Source organism: Phyllobates terribilis, unplaced genomic scaffold (assembly GCF_046119375.1).
Source record: "Phyllobates terribilis strain yellow unplaced genomic scaffold, ASM4611937v1 Scaffold_2__4_contigs__length_985480577, whole genome shotgun sequence".
NCBI classification, from domain to species: Eukaryota; Metazoa; Chordata; class Amphibia; order Anura; family Dendrobatidae; genus Phyllobates; species Phyllobates terribilis.
Window position 1 is genome coordinate 880,097,684 of NW_027362762.1, and position 19,645 is coordinate 880,117,328.

Here is a 19,645-nt window from a genome sequence, read left to right on the forward strand (position 1 = left end):
AGAAGAGTTGGGTAAGGTTAGCCAGTTTAGTTAAAAATCAGTGTAACCAGACATAATTTGTAGCGAGCTTTACCATATGCCAGAGTATAATAGAAAAAAGAATGGTTTCACCCAATTCTAGCGTTTGACAGGCATCACGCTCCAAACTTTTTCAGGTCTATCAGGACGGGGGCAAATCAGTACACCTATTCATCATCCTGTTCATGAAACCATGAAGGGGGATCCTGATTTTTAATGATGACCACCTCCCGACGCGTTTCTTCCCTACTTGGGATTCATCAGGGGGTAGAGTAGTCTGTATGAGGAGGTCTTCAAATCAACCTCCACCTAGGAGGTTACTTTAATCCGGGAAATGTTTTTCTCAGCTTTCTATCTAGAAAACTGATTATGCTACTACATCATGGAGAAAACTTACGGCAAGTATTATATTTTCCTGCAGCCCCACCACAGAGAAATTTAAGAATTACATTGTGTCCATTCAAATCAATGAGTTTTCTGAGTAATGCAGGACCGGTCTTCGTAAGCCAGAGTTGGTCTTTGTAACCACTCTCCACCCTGACCAAATGATGATGGTCTTGCACAGAGGTCATCTTCCTATTCATCCTATTCCTTCAGAATTCCTTTCTGAGATATTTAAAAATGTGTTTTTACCTGTACAATTCTTTAAATAAATAAAATAATATTAATCATAATCACTCTGTAATGTAATTTTGCAGTAAAATGAAGAGAATTGACAGCACTAAAGTCCGCCAGGTCAAATCTGAACAGCTTCTACGCATAGACGACCATGATTTTGCCATGAGACCTGGATTTGGAGGTAAGGCAAGTTGTCAAGTATGTATATTGAATATAGGGAATCTGTCGGTAGTCTTGACTCCATAACATTGCCGACAGTGTTATATAAGAGACATGGAGACCAGCTTCAACATAATTTCCTGTATTGATTTTGTTTTATTCCAGCACACACAGCTCCCAAAAGTAGTAGGAGATTCTAAAATTGAGCAAAAAGATTTGTGCTTCCCTGGTTCTGCGTCCAGTCCAATCCGCAGGACCAGGGTTGTCTTCACTTCTACTCACCGCATTCTGTATGGTCCTAACGTTTACTAGCCCCCTATGTCATGACAGAGTGTGAGCATCCCACCTACTGCTAAGCTCAGCATACTTTTCACAAAGTTGTTGGAGCATTCATAAAACTGCAAAAATTACTATTTTTTTTTTACAGAACTATGAGTTACTTAGACAGTTTGCAACTTTTAAGACAAATTTACTCCAGAATTTCTGGTGCAAACTGATAAATCGTCCCCACAGTGTTATTAGGAAACATATAAAAAAAAAATTCACTGTTTTTCCTGCCTTTTTCTCTGCTTTATTTGTTTATTTAGAACAAAAAAAATGCCGCCAGATGTTGGCTGAAAAACAATAGGGAACTATAAAACACACCACAAATAGAGCATTCTTTGTGCCATTTTCGTGGGTCAGTGGTGCTGTTGTATGGGTGTAAATGAAAAACACGTGTTTGGAAAAAAAACGATCACCCAAATAAAGTTTGTAAGAGACAAAAGAAATTCATGACATTTAAAGAAAAAAGAAAAAAAAAGCCACAAAATTGTATATGAAGTTGACCTAGTAGACAATTTTTTTCTTCCATTGTTTTCTATTTTATAAAAGCATACATTTTTTGGCATATTGGCAAAAGATGAATAATGCAGAAATAAAAAGTTTACAGTTATGTATAATACTATAAATAATAATAATAATAATAATAAAGCTTCAGGATACATTTGATGCCACTGTGCTAATTATTAAGAACTTGTGTTTCTTTTATCTACAGGTGCATTCACACATTGTAGTTGAATTGCTTTGCATTTGGTGTTGTTAAACTCTAAGGTTTTTGCATCAATACCACAGCAATAAGCATTATTCATCTACAACATGAGAATATTCCTAAAAGGCATTTCACCAGAATTTATCCAGAAATAATATGCAAATGTTGATATTTTTCGCAGGTTCAGCAATTCCAGTCGGTATTGATGTGCAGATAGAAAGTATAGATAGCATCTCAGAGGTGGATATGGTAAGTAATGAATGATTGGAATCTGCAGCTTTTCTTTATTACTATTAAGCCACGTTCACACATTCAGTATTTGATCAGTATTTTACATCAGTATTTGTAAGCCAAAACCAGGAGTGGGTGATAAATACAGAAGTGGTGACGTGTTTCTATTATACTTTTCCTCTGATTGTTCCTCTCCTGATTTTGGCTTACAAATACTGATGTCAAATACTGATCAGATACTGAACGCGTGACCGTGACCTTAAAGAACATAAAAACAAAATATTTAGCACTTCAGTGAATTCCCTTTAAATGGAACTTGTCAGGCAATTCATGCTGTAACATTATAAAACTACCAAACTATATCCCAAAAATTAGGCATAAAATAACACTGTAAAATTGATATTTCTTTATTATTCATATTGAAGACATAGAACACAAAATTACAAAATAAAAAATGTGAGGAAGGGGAAAAGGGGTTGGAAAAGGTAAAATTGAGTAGGGAGATGGATGTGCGCTGGGTATATATATCTCAGAAATAAATAAAATAAATAACATTTTACAGTGTTATTTTCTGCCTAATTTTTTGAATATAGTTTTGTAGGTTTATATTCTGTTATATCTATAGGCTTTCATTATTTTGAAAGTGCTGGTATTTCCTTTTTATGTAGGTTTGCGATTCATGCTGCCCAAACCACGGACACCATGAATGGCAGGTTGACTTCATGATCGCAGCAAGATATATCACTCTCTGAAGTTATACTTTAAAGATCTGGTGTCATCACCGGACTAGTCTAGTCTCCAGCTATGGTCCCTGTCCTGTTCTTTCCAGCGCGGCTGCAGGTGATTGACAGGTCTCTCCATTACATGTAGATAAGAAGAGTCCTGCCAATCACCTGCAGCGGGGCTGGGGAGTGTCATCCGAGGGCGGCCCCGGACTAGTCTGTTCTCCGGCTATGGTTCCTGGCCAGATCTTTGAAGTATATGTTCTCTGAAACACCGGAGTTCCCGAGCGTAACATACCTGGCTACAATCATGTAGCTAGCCTGCAATTCATGCTGCCCATGATTCGGACGGCATGAATCACCTGACAGGTTACCGTTAAGGATGTTATCTAAAATCAATACACTCACATGATACAGTAGTGTCAACGCGTTTGTTAACTCGTGCATCTTTTATAATTTTTACTAATATGATTGAAGTCTTTTGTTTTGCTTTCCTTTTTAGTTATCCGTTTACTTTTAGAAAACCTGACGGAATTTATCAAGATAAGCATTTGATATACCAGTCTTGATCAATAAGGCTATTAGAGTAAAGTGTCCACCTCTCAATGAATTTGGTGCATATTTCGATTGTCTGTACACCAGAAATTAAAATATACCCAGTTACGAGCTGGTGTACATTTATGTACATGTGTTGTGCAGTAGTAGGCCATCCACCTTTTTTGGTTAATACTCACCAAATTTTTAGAAAATGCCTGGGTAGGTAGAAAAAGGTATAAAGTTGCATAACTTTAGTGTAGTGTTTTGCAAATTTTGCAACTTTTGGCTCCAGAAAACTGGTCTTTGAATAATGATAAATTCCCTCAGTTATCTATTTGGCTATCTAACTGCTAAAATTATTTTTCATCAAGCAGGTTTTTTTTTTCTCGATCACACCAGAATTTCTCAAAGGTATCGGTAGGGATTAACTAATATATTAAATCTAATAGACAAAGGCCAAAAAATCCCATTCTAACCAATCCAAAATAAAACATAACTTTTCCCACAAAAAAGTACATTTTAATTAATAGATCTTTGAATAATAATAATTTCCACAATTAGATGTGTAAAAAGAAATGTTCCTGTGCTGAGATAATCTTAGGCTATGTGCCCACGTTGCATTTATGAAGCAGAAAATTTCTGCTTCATTTCTGCAAGTCCTCTCCCGGAAAAACGCATGCAGAATTCTGCACGCGTTTATCGCGCATTTTTCGCGCGTTTATCACGCGTTTTCCACATGCGGAATTGCCTTGCGTTTTTTATGCATTGGACAAAGGCAATTCTGCTTGCGGAAACGCAAAATTAAATGACATGCTGCGGATTTTTGAACGCAGCATAAACGCTGCGGAAAAATCCGCAGCATGTGCATAGAACTTGCGGAATCCCATTGGGGACCATGGGGTGCGGGTTACCAAGCGTTTTACAAGCGTTTCCGCTGCGGAAATTCCGCATCAAAAACGCTTGAAAAACGCTACGTGGGCACACAGCCTTATAGATGTTCCCCTGTTGTGTACTGTGTAATGGCTGTGTCTGACCATATAGGAACATGGTCTGATCATACCACAGCTCCTGGGCAGGGAGGAAGCAAAAGAGTATACAGACAGGACAGCAGGGGATCACAGCTGATTCTTTTTGTGAAGCAAAACATTTCCCTGCTTATTTTTAAGCAACGTTTTACCTGAAAGAAAGAATCAGCTGTGATCCCCTAGCGTAAAGCAAAAGGACTACCGTCCATAATTATTTATCCATCAGGGATTATATCCTATTTTATACTAAAGGCCAGAGGAACAAGACGCTATTAAAATAGAGAAAAAGCCTCCTCAACGTGTTTCGCCCTTCTGAGCTTCATCAGGGTATGAGGCAAATGCGTTACCCTGATGACCTTTCTCTCAAGGGACGGTTGCATCAATTGGTGGCGGGCACCTGACACATGTCATGTGAATGACTGAAGAGTCCAAATGTGTTTTTTTTTTAATAATATTTCCTTTTTTTCACTTTCTTCTGTTGGCCTGTCAAGGATTTTACAATGACCTTATACCTCAGACATTACTGGAAAGATGAGAGACTCTCATTTCAGAGCACCAACAACAGGAGCATGACATTTGATGGGAGACTAATAAAGAAAATTTGGGTGCCTGATGTTTTCTTTGTTCATTCCAAACGGTCGTTCATACATGATACCACAATGGAAAACATCATGCTCCGCGTGTTTCCAGATGGAAACGTCTTATTCAGCCTAAGGTGAGTAGACTGCAGTACTTTGCAGCTTTTTACATGTTTCAGATATCTGCTGGGAGAATTTATATAGATGACTATAGACATTACATATCTTATGGTCACATAACTAGAACATGAAATCGCTCAATGAAACTCTACTCTTGTCAGCATTGAAATTGCAACACCAAGAAGGAACAGTCATAGAATTTTGGAACTCACAGGATTGTTAGGCATGTTACTGATATACGAATTATGAAAAAATTGGGATTCTTTTTGGTATTGAGTATGAGCACTACACACAAAAATCCCCGCACTTACACGCCTTGTCAGCTATCAGAAAGGGCATTAATGGTAGTCTGAGGAATGTTCTGCCATGCTGAATGCACTTGAGCAAATCATCAAGATCCACTGCTGGCTGCTCCCTATGCAATTGTTGACTAATAATATCACAAATTTGATCAATTGGAGATAGGTGTGCAGTCTCATATCAAGCATAAGGCATCAAACAGTGTCTCCCACAGTGGGAGACTTGTCCCCCACTGAGCACATCTGGCATGTCATGGGTAGGCAAATGCAAGTGGAGCTGCCAACAGCGGATCTTGATGATTTCCATGGCCAAGTGTATACTGCGTGGCAGAGCATTCTTCAGACAACAATTAATAACCTCATTGATAATATGCAAAGGTGTGCTAGTGCCCTTATTCCTTCACATGGCGCTCATACATGACACTGAATGCTTCTGTTTTTTACTATTTGCATATCATTAACATGTTTACAATGTTGAAGAGTGTATATACAGTAGTACTTGTAAATCCTTTTCCATATTTCTGCATAATTTTGACATTAAACTATATCTGATTTCTAAAACTAAATAAAAAGAACTAAAGCAAGCAAATGAGTCAAAAATATTGGACTTTGTCATTGTATTGAATTAATAAAATGATCCAAAATCACGTGTCTGTGAGTGACAAAAGTATGTGAACCTTTGCTTTCAGTATCTGGTGTCATCCCCTTGTGCAGGAATAACTAACTGCATCTAAACATTGCTGGTAATTGTTGATTAGTTCTGCACATTGGCTTGTAGGAATTTTAGCCCATTCCTCCCTACAAAACAGCATCGACTTTTATGTTGGTGGATTTTCTCCCTGAACTGTTCGTTTCAGATCTTTCCACAACATCTCTATAGGATTAAGGTCAGAACTTGGACATGGTCATTTCAAAACTTTATTTAACCATTTTTTTTCCAAATTACTTGTGTGCTTTGGGTCATTGACTAGCTGTTTTTCCAACATCCCCTTGAGATTCAGTTCATGGGAACATGTCATGACTTTTTTTCTTGAAGTAGCTGGTACCATTCAGTATTCATTGTTCCATGAATGGTGGCAGCTGTCCTGGCCCAGAGGCAGCAAAACAGGCCAAAACCATAATACTTCTCAGCACCGTGTTTCACCGATGGCATGAGGTTTTGTATACTGTAATGCGGTGTTTTTCTTTATCAAGAAAAAGACAAAGAAAAATATCAGCTCACCCTCTGTTGCTTGCATTCAGCCCGGGGTCCGTGATCAGCGCTACTGCAGGCGCTCTGATAATTGCTGAGAAGGAAGAGTTGATCCAGCTCCCAGGAAGCCAAGGTTAATTAAAAACATGTAAATACTTTATTTCTTTCATGGTTAAAATCCAAGAAATAAGGTCAACAAAATGATGGAGATATACTCCACAGTAAAGGGGAACATAGGGAAGCAATTAATATTTGTAACTACCAGACGCGTTTCGAATGTAAAAACATTCTTAAGCCCCCGTCTCACATAGCGAGATCGCTAGCGAGATCGCTGCTGAGTCACGGTTTTGGTGACGCAACAGCGACCTCACCAGCGATGTCGCTATGTGTGACACTTTGCTGCGATCAGGCCCCTGCTGTGAGGTCGCTGATCGCTGCAAAATGTCCTGGACCATTTTTTGGTCTTTGCCCACCCGCTGGTCAGCACACATCGCTGTGTGTGACCAGCGGGACCAGCAATCAGGCTGGTAACCATGATAAACAGCGCGTTACTAGGGGCACACGCGCACCTAGTAACCCGCTGTTTATCATGGTTACCACTCTGCTACGGTGAGCCGTAACCTCCCGCTCACCGTAGCAGAGTGGTAACCATGATAAACAACGGGTTACTAGGTGCGCGTGTGCCCCTAGTAACCATCATGGTTACCAGCCTGCTCCTGCTTCAGCAGGCTGGTAACCAGGAGCAGGACATCGTGGAAAGATTCTTTCCACGATGTTGCTGCTCCCCTGATCGTTGGTGAGCCTGCCTGTTTGACAGCTCACCAGCGATCACATAGCGACGCAACAACGATCCCTGACAGGTCGTATCGTTGTCGGGATCACTGTAGCGTCGCTATGTGTGACGGGGCCTTTAGACTTGGTATGAATGAGTCAAAATATAACGCTTCTCATTTAAAACAAAAAGCTTTATTGTGGTCTCGTGTGGACACAACACTTTGTTCCAATAACATTCTCACTTGTTTAGGTGATCTTTAGTAAACTACAGATTGGCAGCAATGTTCTTTTTTGAGATCAGTGACTTTCTCCTAGCAATCCTGCCATGCATACCATTGTTGTTCAGTGTCCTCCTGTGGTGGACTCATGAACATTATTTTTAGCTTATGTTAGAGAGACCTTTATTTTCTTAGAGGTTACCTTGGGTTCCTTTGTGACTATTATATGCCTTGCACTTGGAGTGATCTTTGATGAAGACTTCTGGGGAGGGTAATAATGGCCTTGGATTTCCTTCATTTGTACACAATCTGTCTGACTGTGGATTGGTGGAGTCTAAATTCTTTAGACATAGTTTTGTAACCCTTTCCAGCCTGATGAGCATCAACAACTCTTCTGAAATCTCCTTGGTTTATGCCATGATACACTTCCAAAATATAAAGATCAGATTTTGATAGACACTGTTCTTCAAATAAAACAGGTTGCCCACTCACACCTGGTTGTCATCCTATTGATTGAAAACAACAAACTCTAATTTTATATTCAAATTATCTGCTAATCCTAAAGAACCACACATGTTTTCCACTCACAGATTTCTGATATTGGATCATTTTCCTTAATAAAAAAAAAAGTCTAATATTTGTTTGATTTGGTTATCTTTACGTTTAGGACTTGTGTGAAAATCCTACTTAGTTTTAGGTCAAATTTATGCAGAAATATGGAAAATTTTAAAGGGTTCACAAACTTTCAAGGACCACTGCATATAATTATACAAATGTAATTTTTATGAAGAAAACATTTTGCTCCTGATCTTAAAGATCACTACACCTATGATTATAACAAACTTAAATAGCCTCTTGCCTATCACAAAGACATAATTTAAAGCATACCTGTTGTTTCAAATTAGTTTTTCATAATTAACTGTCATGTGTACAGTGGCCAATATATTTATTTATTTTACTCGATTATGTAGCCCCATTAATTTTACAGACATCAGCATTGCTGTCCCCATTGGGGCTAATAATCTAAATTCCCTATCACTATGTCTTTGGAGTGTGGGAGGAAACCGGAGAACCCGGAGGAAACCCACTCAAACACAGGGAGAACATACAAACTCCTTGCAGATGTTGTCTGTGGATTTCAACCCAGGACACCAGCACTGCAAAACAACAATGCTAACCACTGAGCCACCGCACTGCCCAATGACTTGTATTCTGGATTTTAAGCCGTTTTCCCAATGCAGAGTCTAGTCACTAGAAGCTGCAGCAGTTTCTTTTTGTGTCCTCTGTTTCTCTGTTTCTGTCTCCCCCCCAGCTCCTTCCATTTCCCCTTTTCATGGATTTCTATAGGCAGCAGCTGTAGTCTGATTCCTGTCTCCTTAAAGGGAATCTGTCAGTATGATCATTCACCCTGAGCAGTCTTTATGGGCATGAAGGTCATAGGAAGCTGAATAAAATGATACCTTGATATCTGCGTTCTGATGTCTTATTCCAGAGAAATCCATGTTTTTCTTATATGTAACTGAGCTGTTCAGGACTATGGGCTGGACACTGATCTGTATTAGAATCTGCACCCAGAGACTATTACAAATAAAAGGAGGTATTATCAGTGCTGCAGCTCTCACAGCTCTGCTGTATTACAACTATATTGCAGCCCTGTCTGCCTGTGAGATGGAAGCTGAAGCTGAGAGGTACCTACAGATGTGCCAGGTATAATCACCGACAGCTCTGCAGTGAGATCAGGAGAGCAGAGCGTGGCCATTACACATCACACAGGTAACACTAGTAACCATTACACATTACACAGGTAACACTGGTAACCATTACATATCAAACTGGTAAATCCCCTTTTTTATTTAAAAAAAAAGCTCTGGAGGCAGATTCTTGTGCAGATCAGTGTCCGGCCCATAGATCTAAAGAGCACATTTATATATGAGCAAGGGCAGTACTTCTTCCTCTTTGGTCTAGAGGACGTGTGCGCATTTTTCTGGAGTTGACTAAAGCTAAGTGATTTTCCCTTGTTTGTTCCCCCTTGTTGTCTTTAGTTTTCAGTGGGGATCTACTAGTGCTCATGCCCCTCCCTCCCTAGTCAGGGCCAAACACTAGGGAAAGATAGGGCTAGGTACGCGTGAAGAACCAATATAGGGATGTTAGTGGAGACAGGGTGAAAGTAAATCAGCCTAGGAGGTCTCCACTTCCCCCTTTCCCTAGAGTCTGGGCTCCCTTTCCCTCTTCCCTTTGTGTTGCACTAAGTATTTCCCACACCTGGCGTGTCATTATCGCCGGCTGAGCACATTTTGAAAAGGAAAAAAAACTGACACTTTGGGGGTTTTTTTTGTGTGTGTGTGTGTGTGTGTGTTTTTTGGGCGTGTTTTTTTCCCCTTTCTCCTTGGTATTGGTACAGTTGCAGAGCTCGCAGAGCAGTTCCACTGTCTGTCTCTGGAGGTGAATGACCTTCTCTGTGAGGTTCAGCAGCAGCATCAGCGGCTACAAGTCGCCAATGTGGGGGTCTCTGCAGGTAGGCCTGTCCAGCCTGAACCCAAGATTGCCCTCCTGTACAGGTTTTCTGGAGGTAAGGACAAGTTTTTTGTATTCAAGGAGACCTGCAAACTGTATTTTAAACTTTGTCCCTACTCCTCTGGAAATGACTAACAACGTGTTGGAATTGTGATCTCGCTACTGCCGGGAGATCCTCAATTGTGGGCGTTTTATTTACTGCAGGATTCGGTTTGTCTCCAATCTGTAGAGGGTTTTTATGGGGCTCTTGCCCTCATCTATGATGACCCCGACCGAGTCGCCTTGGCTGAGTCTAGGCTACATCGCCTTCAGCAGGGGAATTGGTCAGTGGAAACGTACAGTTTGAAATTCCATAGATGGGCAACGGATTCATCCGTAGATGAAACCTCTCAGTCCTTGGAGGCTGCCATGTCATTGGCCATACGTCTTGATAGACGCCTTCGGAATAGACGGGTGAGACCACCTTCTGCGGGGCCTTCTCGTCGGGGTTATGTACCTCTGCAGAGGGAGCGGTCTGGCATTGAACCAGTACTGGGGGAGGTGGAGGAACCAATGCAGTTAGGGTATGCCTTTACATAATACATTTCCCTGGAGATTCACAAGATAAAAGGTGTATGTTTTTTTGTGGGAAAAAGGGACATTTTATTGGGACCTGTCCTTCAATTCCTAAACAAAAGGAGACTCGATTAACTCTTTGTAGTCTTGAGTTGGATAAGGAAGGGGTGCATTTGTTGCCAACATGCAGTTCTAGGTTTGTCCTGACAGCAGAGATGGTGCTAGAGAGCAAAACTGAGAAAATGTCTGTGTTTGTTGACAGTGGTGCGGGAGTCAGCATGATTGATGTTGAGTTTGCAAAAGCTCATGGCCTTGCTTGCTGTTCTTTAGCTAAGCCTATTTCCATCTTCGCCATCGACTCAGCACCACTTGCACAGAAAGCATTTACTCAGATTGTACATAATGGGTGGGGTCGGTTCATTGTGAAGTTATCCCTTGCTATGTCCTGGACAGTCTTCCCACACCAATTGTACTGGGTCTTCTGTGGCTGGTGAAACATAATCCGTTAGTGGATTGGCAAGCCATGGAGATCATTGAATGGGGAGACTACTGCCATGAGAACTGTTTAGATATTTCCCTTGCTACTGTCTCTACATATATTACATATATTACCTGCTTTTCTGTCTGGTTTTGAGGACGCTTTTTCTGAGAGGGGGTGTCAGGAATTGCCTCCTCATCATGCATATGACTGTCCTATTAACCTGACCCCTGGAGCTAAACTACCAAAGTCCAGACAGTATAATCTTTCTGGCCCTGAGAGACAAGCCATGAAGGATTTCATTGCGGAAAGTCTGGAGAAGGGACATATCAGACCCTCATCTTCGTCCGTGGCAGCAGGGTTCTTCTTTGTGAAGAAAAAAGATGGAGGTTTACGTTGCTTTTTAGATTTCCGGAAATTAAATCAAATTACCATCCATGATTCATACCCACTTCCTCTGATTCCTGATTTGTTCAGCCAGATTGTAGAAGCTAAAGTATTCTCCAAGTTGGATTTAAAGGAAGCCTACAATCTGGTTAGAATCAGAGAAGGGGACGAATGGAAAACGGCGTTCAATACCCCGGAAGGACATTTCGAGAGTCTGGTTATGCCGTTCATGTTGACCAATGCACCTGCGGTTTTCCAGCATTTCATAAATTATATTTTCTAGCATTTGGTGGGGAGTTTTGTGGTGGTCTATCTGGACGATATTTTGGTTTATTCACCTGATTTTGAGACTCATCAGGGTCATGTTAAACAGGTGCTACAGATATTAAGGGATAACAAACTTTATGCCAAACTGGAAAAATGTGTTTTTGCTGTTCAGGAGGTGCAGTTTTTGGGGTACTTGTTGTCATCTTCGGGTTTTCAGATGGATCCAGAGAAGATCCGTGCAGTCCTTGATTGGGACCGTCCCGAGAACCTGAAGACTCTACAGCGTTTTCTGAGTTTTACTAATTTTTATCGGAAATTCATCCAAAATTACTCAGTAATTCTGAAACCCCTCACTGACATGACTAAGAAGAGGTCTGATTTTTCTAAATAGTCAGATGCTTCCCTTCAGGCTTTTTCTTCCTTAAAGAATCATTGCCACTGCACTTATACTCAGTCAACCCGATGTTTCCCAACTCTTTATTGTGGAAGTTGATGCATCGGATGTGGGGGTTGGAGCTGTGTTGTGTCAGGGTCCGTCCCCTGGTAAATAGCGTCCATGTGACTTCTTTTCTAAAAATTTGTCTTCGGTTGAGAGAAATTATGATGTGGGTACTTTCGGCGACCAAATTGGCGTTCGAAGAATGGCAACATTGGTTGGAGGGGGCTGTTCATCCTATTACTGTTATTACTGACCATAAGAACCTGTCATATCTCTAGTCAGCTAAACGTCTCAACCCTAGGTAAGCCAGATGGTTCCTGTTTTTTACTAGGTTCAATTTTCTTGTCACTTTTCATCCAGCGTCAAAAATGTCAAGACTGATGCTTTGTCCTGGAGCTTCCCTGGAGGTAGTGACCATGAGAACCTTGCCCTTATATTACAGAAGGGGGTAGTCATTTTGGCATTATATCCTGAACTGGAGGGTGAGGTGTTGGAGGCTCAGAGGGACGCCCCTGCCTCCTGCCCTCCAGGTAGTTTTTTTTTTACCATCCAATCTGCACCGTAAGGTTATTAAATAATATCATAACTCTGTGATTGCTGGTCATCCAGGTGGTAAGGCAACTGCGGACCTCCTCTCTCTTCGTTTTTGGTGGCCGGGGGTTGCATCGGGATTTGATTGAACGCGTATCTGCTTGTAGTATTTGCGAGCGTTCTAAGGTTTCGCATACCCATCCGTCTGGTACTCTTCTTCTGCTACCTATACCTAGTAGGCCATGGACACACTTGTTCATGGATTTTATTACTGACCTACCGGTTTCTGCAGGCATAACGGTGGTTTTGGTGGTTGTAGATAGGTTCAGTAAAATGGTTCATTTCGTCGCATTGCCTGTACTTCCTAATGCCAAGACACTGGCTCAGATGTTCATAAATGAGATTGTGAAGGTTCATGGAGTTCCCTCCTATGTGATGTCAGATCGGGGGACCCAGTTTGTTTCCAAGTTCTGGAAGGCATTCTCTTTCTCGACTGGGGGTGCAGCTATCCTTTTCCTCTGCCTTCCACCCTCAGTCGAATGGACAGACTGAGCGTGTCAATCAGAATTTGGAGACCTACCGCAGGTGTTTCGTTTCCGAAAATCAGGAGGATTGGGCATCCTACTTACCGCTGCCAGAATTTGCCATTAACAATCATTGACAAGAATCCACTGGCAGGTCACCGTTCTTCGGAGCATACCACCCACAATTTGGTACCTTTAGTGGGGGAGGAGCTTCAGGAGTTCCTGAGGAGGAACGGTTTGCTTCGTCGCTCTCCTCGGTATTGCTGGGTGTTCTGAGTAATTTAAAGATCATGGGAGACAGGTATAAACGTACAGAAAACGCTTGCCAGGTCCGGACCTGAATGTGAATGACTTTGTGTGGTTGTCTGCCAGGAATATAAGATTTAAAGTTCCTTCTTGGAAGTTGGGACCTAGGTTTATTGGTCCCTATAAAATAACCGCCGTCATTAACCCAGCAGCATTTCATCTTGAACTTCCTCAGGCCATTAATGTCCACAATGTGTTCCATAGGTCCTTACTCAAGAAGTATGTGGAACCTCTTGAGCCCTCACCTCTACCACCGCCCCTAGTAATGGTTGATGGTAATCTGGAGTTCCAGATTTCTAGGATTGTAGATTCTCGTCTCCAACTTCGTTCTCTATAATACTTGTTGCACTGGAAAGGTTATGGTCCAGAGGAGAGGATGTGGGTTTCAGCATCAGAGGTGAACGCTCCCAGGTTGGTTCCTTCACTTCACACCTCTTATCCTGAGAAAACCGGTCCAGAATGTCTGGAGGCCATTCGTAGGGGGGGGGGTACTGTCATGGGTGTGTCAGAAGTGACAGACAGTCACCCTCCAGTTGGTTGCAGGAGATCTCTTCGTTTGACATTGCAGACAACTTCTTAGACACTGTCTCTCTAGGACCCAGTGGCTACCTTCCTCTGGCTAATTAACACCCTGGCCTGGGTGTATAAATACCTGCTGTGTGCCAGAGGGAGGTGCCGGCGATATTCACTTTACCCCTTGTGAAGACTTGAGCTAGAGCAGTACTTCTTCCTCTTTGGTCTAGAGGACGTGTGCGCATTTGTCTGTAGTCGAATAAAGCTAAGCGATTTTCCCTTGTTTGCTCCCCCTTGTTGACAATAGTGTTCAGTGGGGATCGACTAGTGCTCATCCCCTTCCCTCCCTAGTCAGGGCCAAGCGCCAGGGAAAGATAGGGCGAGGTACGCGTGCGGTGATTGGGGAAGAAATAATATAGGGACATTAGTGGAGACAGGGTGATAGTAGATCAGCCTAGGAGGTCTCCACTTCCCCCTTTCCCTAGAGTCTGGGCTCCCTTTCCCTCTTCCCTTTGTGTTACACTAAGTCTTTTGCACATCTGGCGTGACACAGATATCAAGGTATCATTTTATTCAGCTCCCTATGACCTACATGTCCATATTGATGGATTAAGGGGTTGATCCTACTGACAAATATCCTTTAAAGACACATCTGAAGACAGATTTCAGCAGGTATTAAGAATGAATGGTCAATGAAGGAGGCAGGGGAAGAGAGAAAAAATTATCTGAGTGGGGAAAGAGACATATTCATCCAATAAGATATATTTAAAGGTTAGCAGAAAGTGTAGTTACTCTTTAAGAAAGGGCTTACCAGGCACTACCATATAGGGTTTCATATTATTTCTCTGCCAGGTATTACACTGAAATGTCTGTACTCATTGAATGGAATTATTCAGGCTGCTCTGTGTTTCTGCTTATCAAGTGGGAAATGCAGAAAAATTAAAATTGGACATCTGGTGTATTTTCCTGTAAGGATATAGCGGTTAAAATCATAAGCTGTCTTTGTTGTGGCTACACCAGCTTGAGTTTATACTGGATTTTAATGGCAAAGCTCAAGGACCTCCTGGGTAATCTGAGGATAATTTATATATAATGGATGTATGACAGTACTGTGCTAAAGTTTTAGGCAGGTGTGGAAAAAATGCCCCTGCAGATGAAGCAGCAAAAGCAACTCTGCCTAGGCCAGGATTTTTAGTTACAGGACAGGAGCAGAGAACTGAATCTTTGTCCCAGATGATGATAGGCCTAACTTTGCCAGTGTAGTTACTTGTTGTAAAGCTCCCATTATATTAAAGAAATCGTCTACTACTGGACTTATGGACCCAATATAAAATGAAAACAACACATACTATACTACTATTCCTAGCAGGTCACTTGACATTGTTGTGTCACATGGCCACTGCAGCCAATCAGTGGCTACTGATCAGCTGCAGTGATCACGTGACATTAAGGTGTTATTATTTGGTTAAAAATGTCTCTGAGCAAATCTGCATTTTCAGTTTTACCAATGATATTGGATATTCCCCTCACCTCCTTAACTCTCCTCACTGATGGGGGGTTCTATACAAAAGAGTTGTGTGATCATGTGACCTAAAGCAGGCAGAGCAGTATATGGGTAATATAGAGCATGGACTACAGGGGCAGTATCACGATCCCCCCACTCGCTGTGCCCTAGGGACGCTGTGTGTGACTGCTCAGCTGCCCTAGCAGGAGTGTGTCAGGTTGTCAGTGCTGTGAAATATAGCTCATCCGCTATATGGATAGCAGGGGCATGTTGGGCCAGGTGTTTTCCTTTCCAGATAATTGCCAGGGTATTTAAGTGGCTGGCAATGTTTGGTCATTGCTAATTGTAACTTCAGCTCAGTGGTTTGTGTGTTTACACTGTGCTCTGTATTCTGATATTCTGATCTTTTGTTGCCAGACCTTGGATTTGCCTTTTGGATACCTATTTATATAACCCCTTTTGCCATTCTGACCTTAGTTACCCAGACTTTGCCACAGACTATCCACTTGTTTTATCCCTTTGTCTTTGATGTACCTTCCTGACTTTTGACCTTGGACCTCTTGACCACTCTGCTTCACGGCTTGTTCTTGTGTAGTGACTAGCGTCACAGGCAGCTCATGACACAAACAACTACACCTGCCCAAGCTGCAAGGACTGCTGACATATTCAAAAAGAGGGGATTTTGGAAGTGTAGGAGATATGGGGTAAGGTAGGGTTGGACATACCATTAGTGCAGCTACACAAGGGCTCAAGAGGTAGCGGGGCCCACCTCTACCTCTAAAGCAGGTAGAATTGTCCATTATGATGAACTATTGTACTGCAAAGGGCCCATATATTCTTGCAGAGGGGCCCTCTTCTTTGTCTGCACCTGGGGTAAAGTGATGGTGACGCGCCCCCTGGGCCTGTGCTGTGCAGGGGGATACCCGGAGCCGGATTGCTGGGGGTTGTAGTCTCAGTGTGGCGGTGACCCGGTCCGTGCCCAGGGAGGTCAAACCAGTGGCAGTCTTAAGTAATAACAATGTCCGACTACGCCACCCGTGGATTGCGGTCAGTGGGGACCGCCGCTGCACTGCCGACCGCTGAGGCTGATGTTGTTTGCGCAGCCGAGTATGGGATAACTCCCCACGGGAGAAGTATTGCCTCAGGGCAGCTAATGTGGAAGATGGGAGTGATGGTGTGAGCGTCCCAGTAGTAATGGTGCTGGTGCGGCGATGAAACACAGAGACTTGTGGTGCAGTTCAGGGTCTTTACTGATGGTATAAAGCAGACCCTCCCGGGAGTACTGGTTAGCAGTAGGGGCCTGGTCAGTCTGTGAGCAAGCAGGATCTCCCCTGGCCAGGTGGAGTTGTAGGCCTCCCCGTCTCTCTGCACTCTTTCCTGGCTACCTTGCTGTGTGCGGGTAGACGTAGCCCACGTCCCTGAGTATACCGTGTGGTGCTCACCTGTATGGCCGGTGACTTGGGGCCTTCACGATGGCGGTGCTGGTCCCTTGCTTTTGACCGTGCCTCCGGGCTTCTAAGGCCAGAGGACATGGAATCCCCTGCCGGTTGCATTCTGCTGCTGGACCTGGATGTCCCCACAGCCTCGGACTCCGTGTCCGGGTTTAGTGACTTCAGCCAAGGCGAGCTATCTAGCTTCCAGCCTCTGGCACTCGCTCCTGCTCCTACAGAGCTCCTGTTGTCACTTTCCCTGTGTCTGCTGTCCTCCAGACCTGACTGCATCTCTGTCTGGGACTTCACTCCAGGCTCTGACTAACCTAATCCCGCCCCAGACCCGGTTTATAAGGGCAGATTCCTCCCCTCCCAGGTCTGGGTGGGCCGTGTTGCATGCTTAGGGCTCCTGACCAGAGAAACCTCCCACTTTCTCTCAGACATAATATTTCTATTACTGTGGCAACCAGACCCCTGGGGTGCCACATTCCCCCCTAGTAAATTTTAGTACTCCGGGACTAAACACATTTTTTTTTTTTTTTAAAGAAACATAAATACAGGGTATAACAATAACACAATAACATATTTACAGGAAGCTTTAGTTCTTTAAAGGTCACGGCGTGTCCGCAACCGGGTGTCCATATCACCCAAGGTGAAGCTTTGAGCGAAGTAGGGGACCTGTCCAAAGCAAACCCCTTGCGTTGGCCCTGGGCGTGGCTGCAAGGCTGGAGCTAGCTACTTTTGGCCGCAAGTAGGCCACGCCAGACAGGTTTTCTCTTCCGCGGCCGTCTTCACAAGAGGCACCAAGGTGCAACTATCTACAAGATTGTTCCGGTTATCCAGCGTCCATAACCTGTTAGTCCAAATAAATCTGCAGGGTAACTGAGAAACATAATTAATAATAGGCAACAAACATAAACCATAAACAGTTAAACAGATAAATTCACAGTGCATCACTTTAGATTTTCCAGCGAGCGGGCATCTGACCTCTAGTGACTCTAGTGGACCTACGGAGCTCACTAACTGGTCCTGCACTACAGGGTGTAGGAGGTGTTATGGGTAAGCTGGGCAGCTGTCTGCGTACTCTTTGGCTCACTAGGGGCACGGCAGGCTCACTACTAGCAGAGGGTTGATTCTCCTGCGCTGCTGGTGTGGATTCTTCTGCCTCCTGGGCCGGCTGTTCTTCCAGCTCTACCTGGTCTTCTGTAGGCACTTGAGGGGCTGGCTGGAGAAAGGTGAGGACGGGCACCATGATAGCGTTGTTTACTTGTGTCCAGGACCGGGGAAAGTCTCCGAGTACGGTGGTGATCATTTCCTCCTTTTCCTCTACGGGTTGAGGGTCTTCCTGATCTTTATCCGTGCTTTGCAACTTCTCGGGGCACTTTTGCAGGTGGTCTCTGGAGACAGTGGCTGTGGTCTCTCCTCCATCCTTGCTGATGACGTACACCTTTGGATTATTGTGGCTTGAGGGCAGTACGGTGTACGGGTCCTTTTCCCACTGGTCGTCCAACTTATGGAGCCGCCTTTTTCTTTTTAAGACCTGCTCTCCAGTTACCAGGGGAACAGCGGGAGCATGTTGGTTATAAGTCCTCTCCTGCCTTTCTCTTGATTTACAGAGACTTCGCTCGACGCTCTCCTGTACCTTCCGGTACTGTTGCTGCCGTTCTGTATCCCAGTCTGCCTCTGGCGAGGTGTCCTCGGGTATCAGGACTCCCATATCCAGGTCAACAGGCAGCTTACCAGGTCTTGCTCGCATTAGGTAAGCCGGGGTACAGTTGGTGGAACCTACCGGGATGTGGTTATACAGGTCCACCAGATCGGGCAGTTTCTCAGGCCACAGACTGCGTTCTTCCAGGGGCAATGTTTTTAGCAGATCTATCACCACCTGGTTCATCTTCTCGCAGAGTCCATTGGTTTGGGGGTGATAGGGCGTTGTTCTTATCTTCTTGCAGCCATACAGGTTGCAGAACTCCTGGAAGACCTCCGCTTCGAAGGCTGGTCCTTGGTCCGTCAGCACTTGGTCCGGGTACCCGTGTGGGCGGCAGAATTGCAGCTGGAAGGCTCTGGCTGCTGTCTGAGCCATCAGGTCTTTGACAGGGACCACCACCAGGAACCGGGAGTAGTGATCCACGATGGTTAGGGCGTAGACATACCCGCTTCTGCTTGGAGCCAGTTTAACATGGTCCAGAGCGACCAGTTCCAGCGGCTGCCTGGTGATGATGGGCTGCAGGGGAGTCCTCTGGCTGGCACGGTCCCTTCTTCTTAGATTGCACAGGCCACAGTCTCTACACCACCTCTCAATGGCTCCTCTCATGCCTATCCAGTAGAACCGTTCACGCAGCAGGAACTCCAGCTTCTTCCATCCGAAGTGCCCTGCCCCATTGTGGTAGGCCTCCAGCACCATAGCTGCGTCCCGTCTCGGTACCACCACCTGCCAGATCAGCTCATGTGTCCGGGAATTGACCATTCTGCGGCACAACTTCTCCTTGTAGAGAAACAGTCTGCTCTTTTCCATCCACAGTTGCTTGGTCTCTTCCGGAGCGTCTGGGTCCAGGCGTGCGTCAGCCTGGGTCAGCATCTCCTTCACCAGACGGACCGCGGGGTCACTGTCTTGCGTCTCCGCCCAGTTGTAGTGGGGTAAGGGGTTGAATGTAGCGGATCGCTGGCCCCTCACAC

General features: G+C 44.0%; 1 protein-coding gene across 4 annotated transcripts in view; it reads left to right on the top strand.

Moving 5' to 3' along the window:
• Nucleotides 1-19,645, top strand: part of GABRR3 (gamma-aminobutyric acid type A receptor subunit rho3) — a 91,891-nt gene that overhangs the window by 29,829 nt on the left and 42,417 nt on the right. For all 4 annotated transcript variants that reach the window (XM_073668164.1, XM_073668165.1, XM_073668167.1 and 1 more), the window contains 3 exons: nucleotides 717-817; nucleotides 2,007-2,074; nucleotides 4,832-5,055. In XM_073668164.1, coding sequence (XP_073524265.1) covers nucleotides 717-817; nucleotides 2,007-2,074; nucleotides 4,832-5,055 — 393 coding nt within the window. The remainder of the gene's footprint in view (nucleotides 1-716; nucleotides 818-2,006; nucleotides 2,075-4,831; nucleotides 5,056-19,645) is intronic.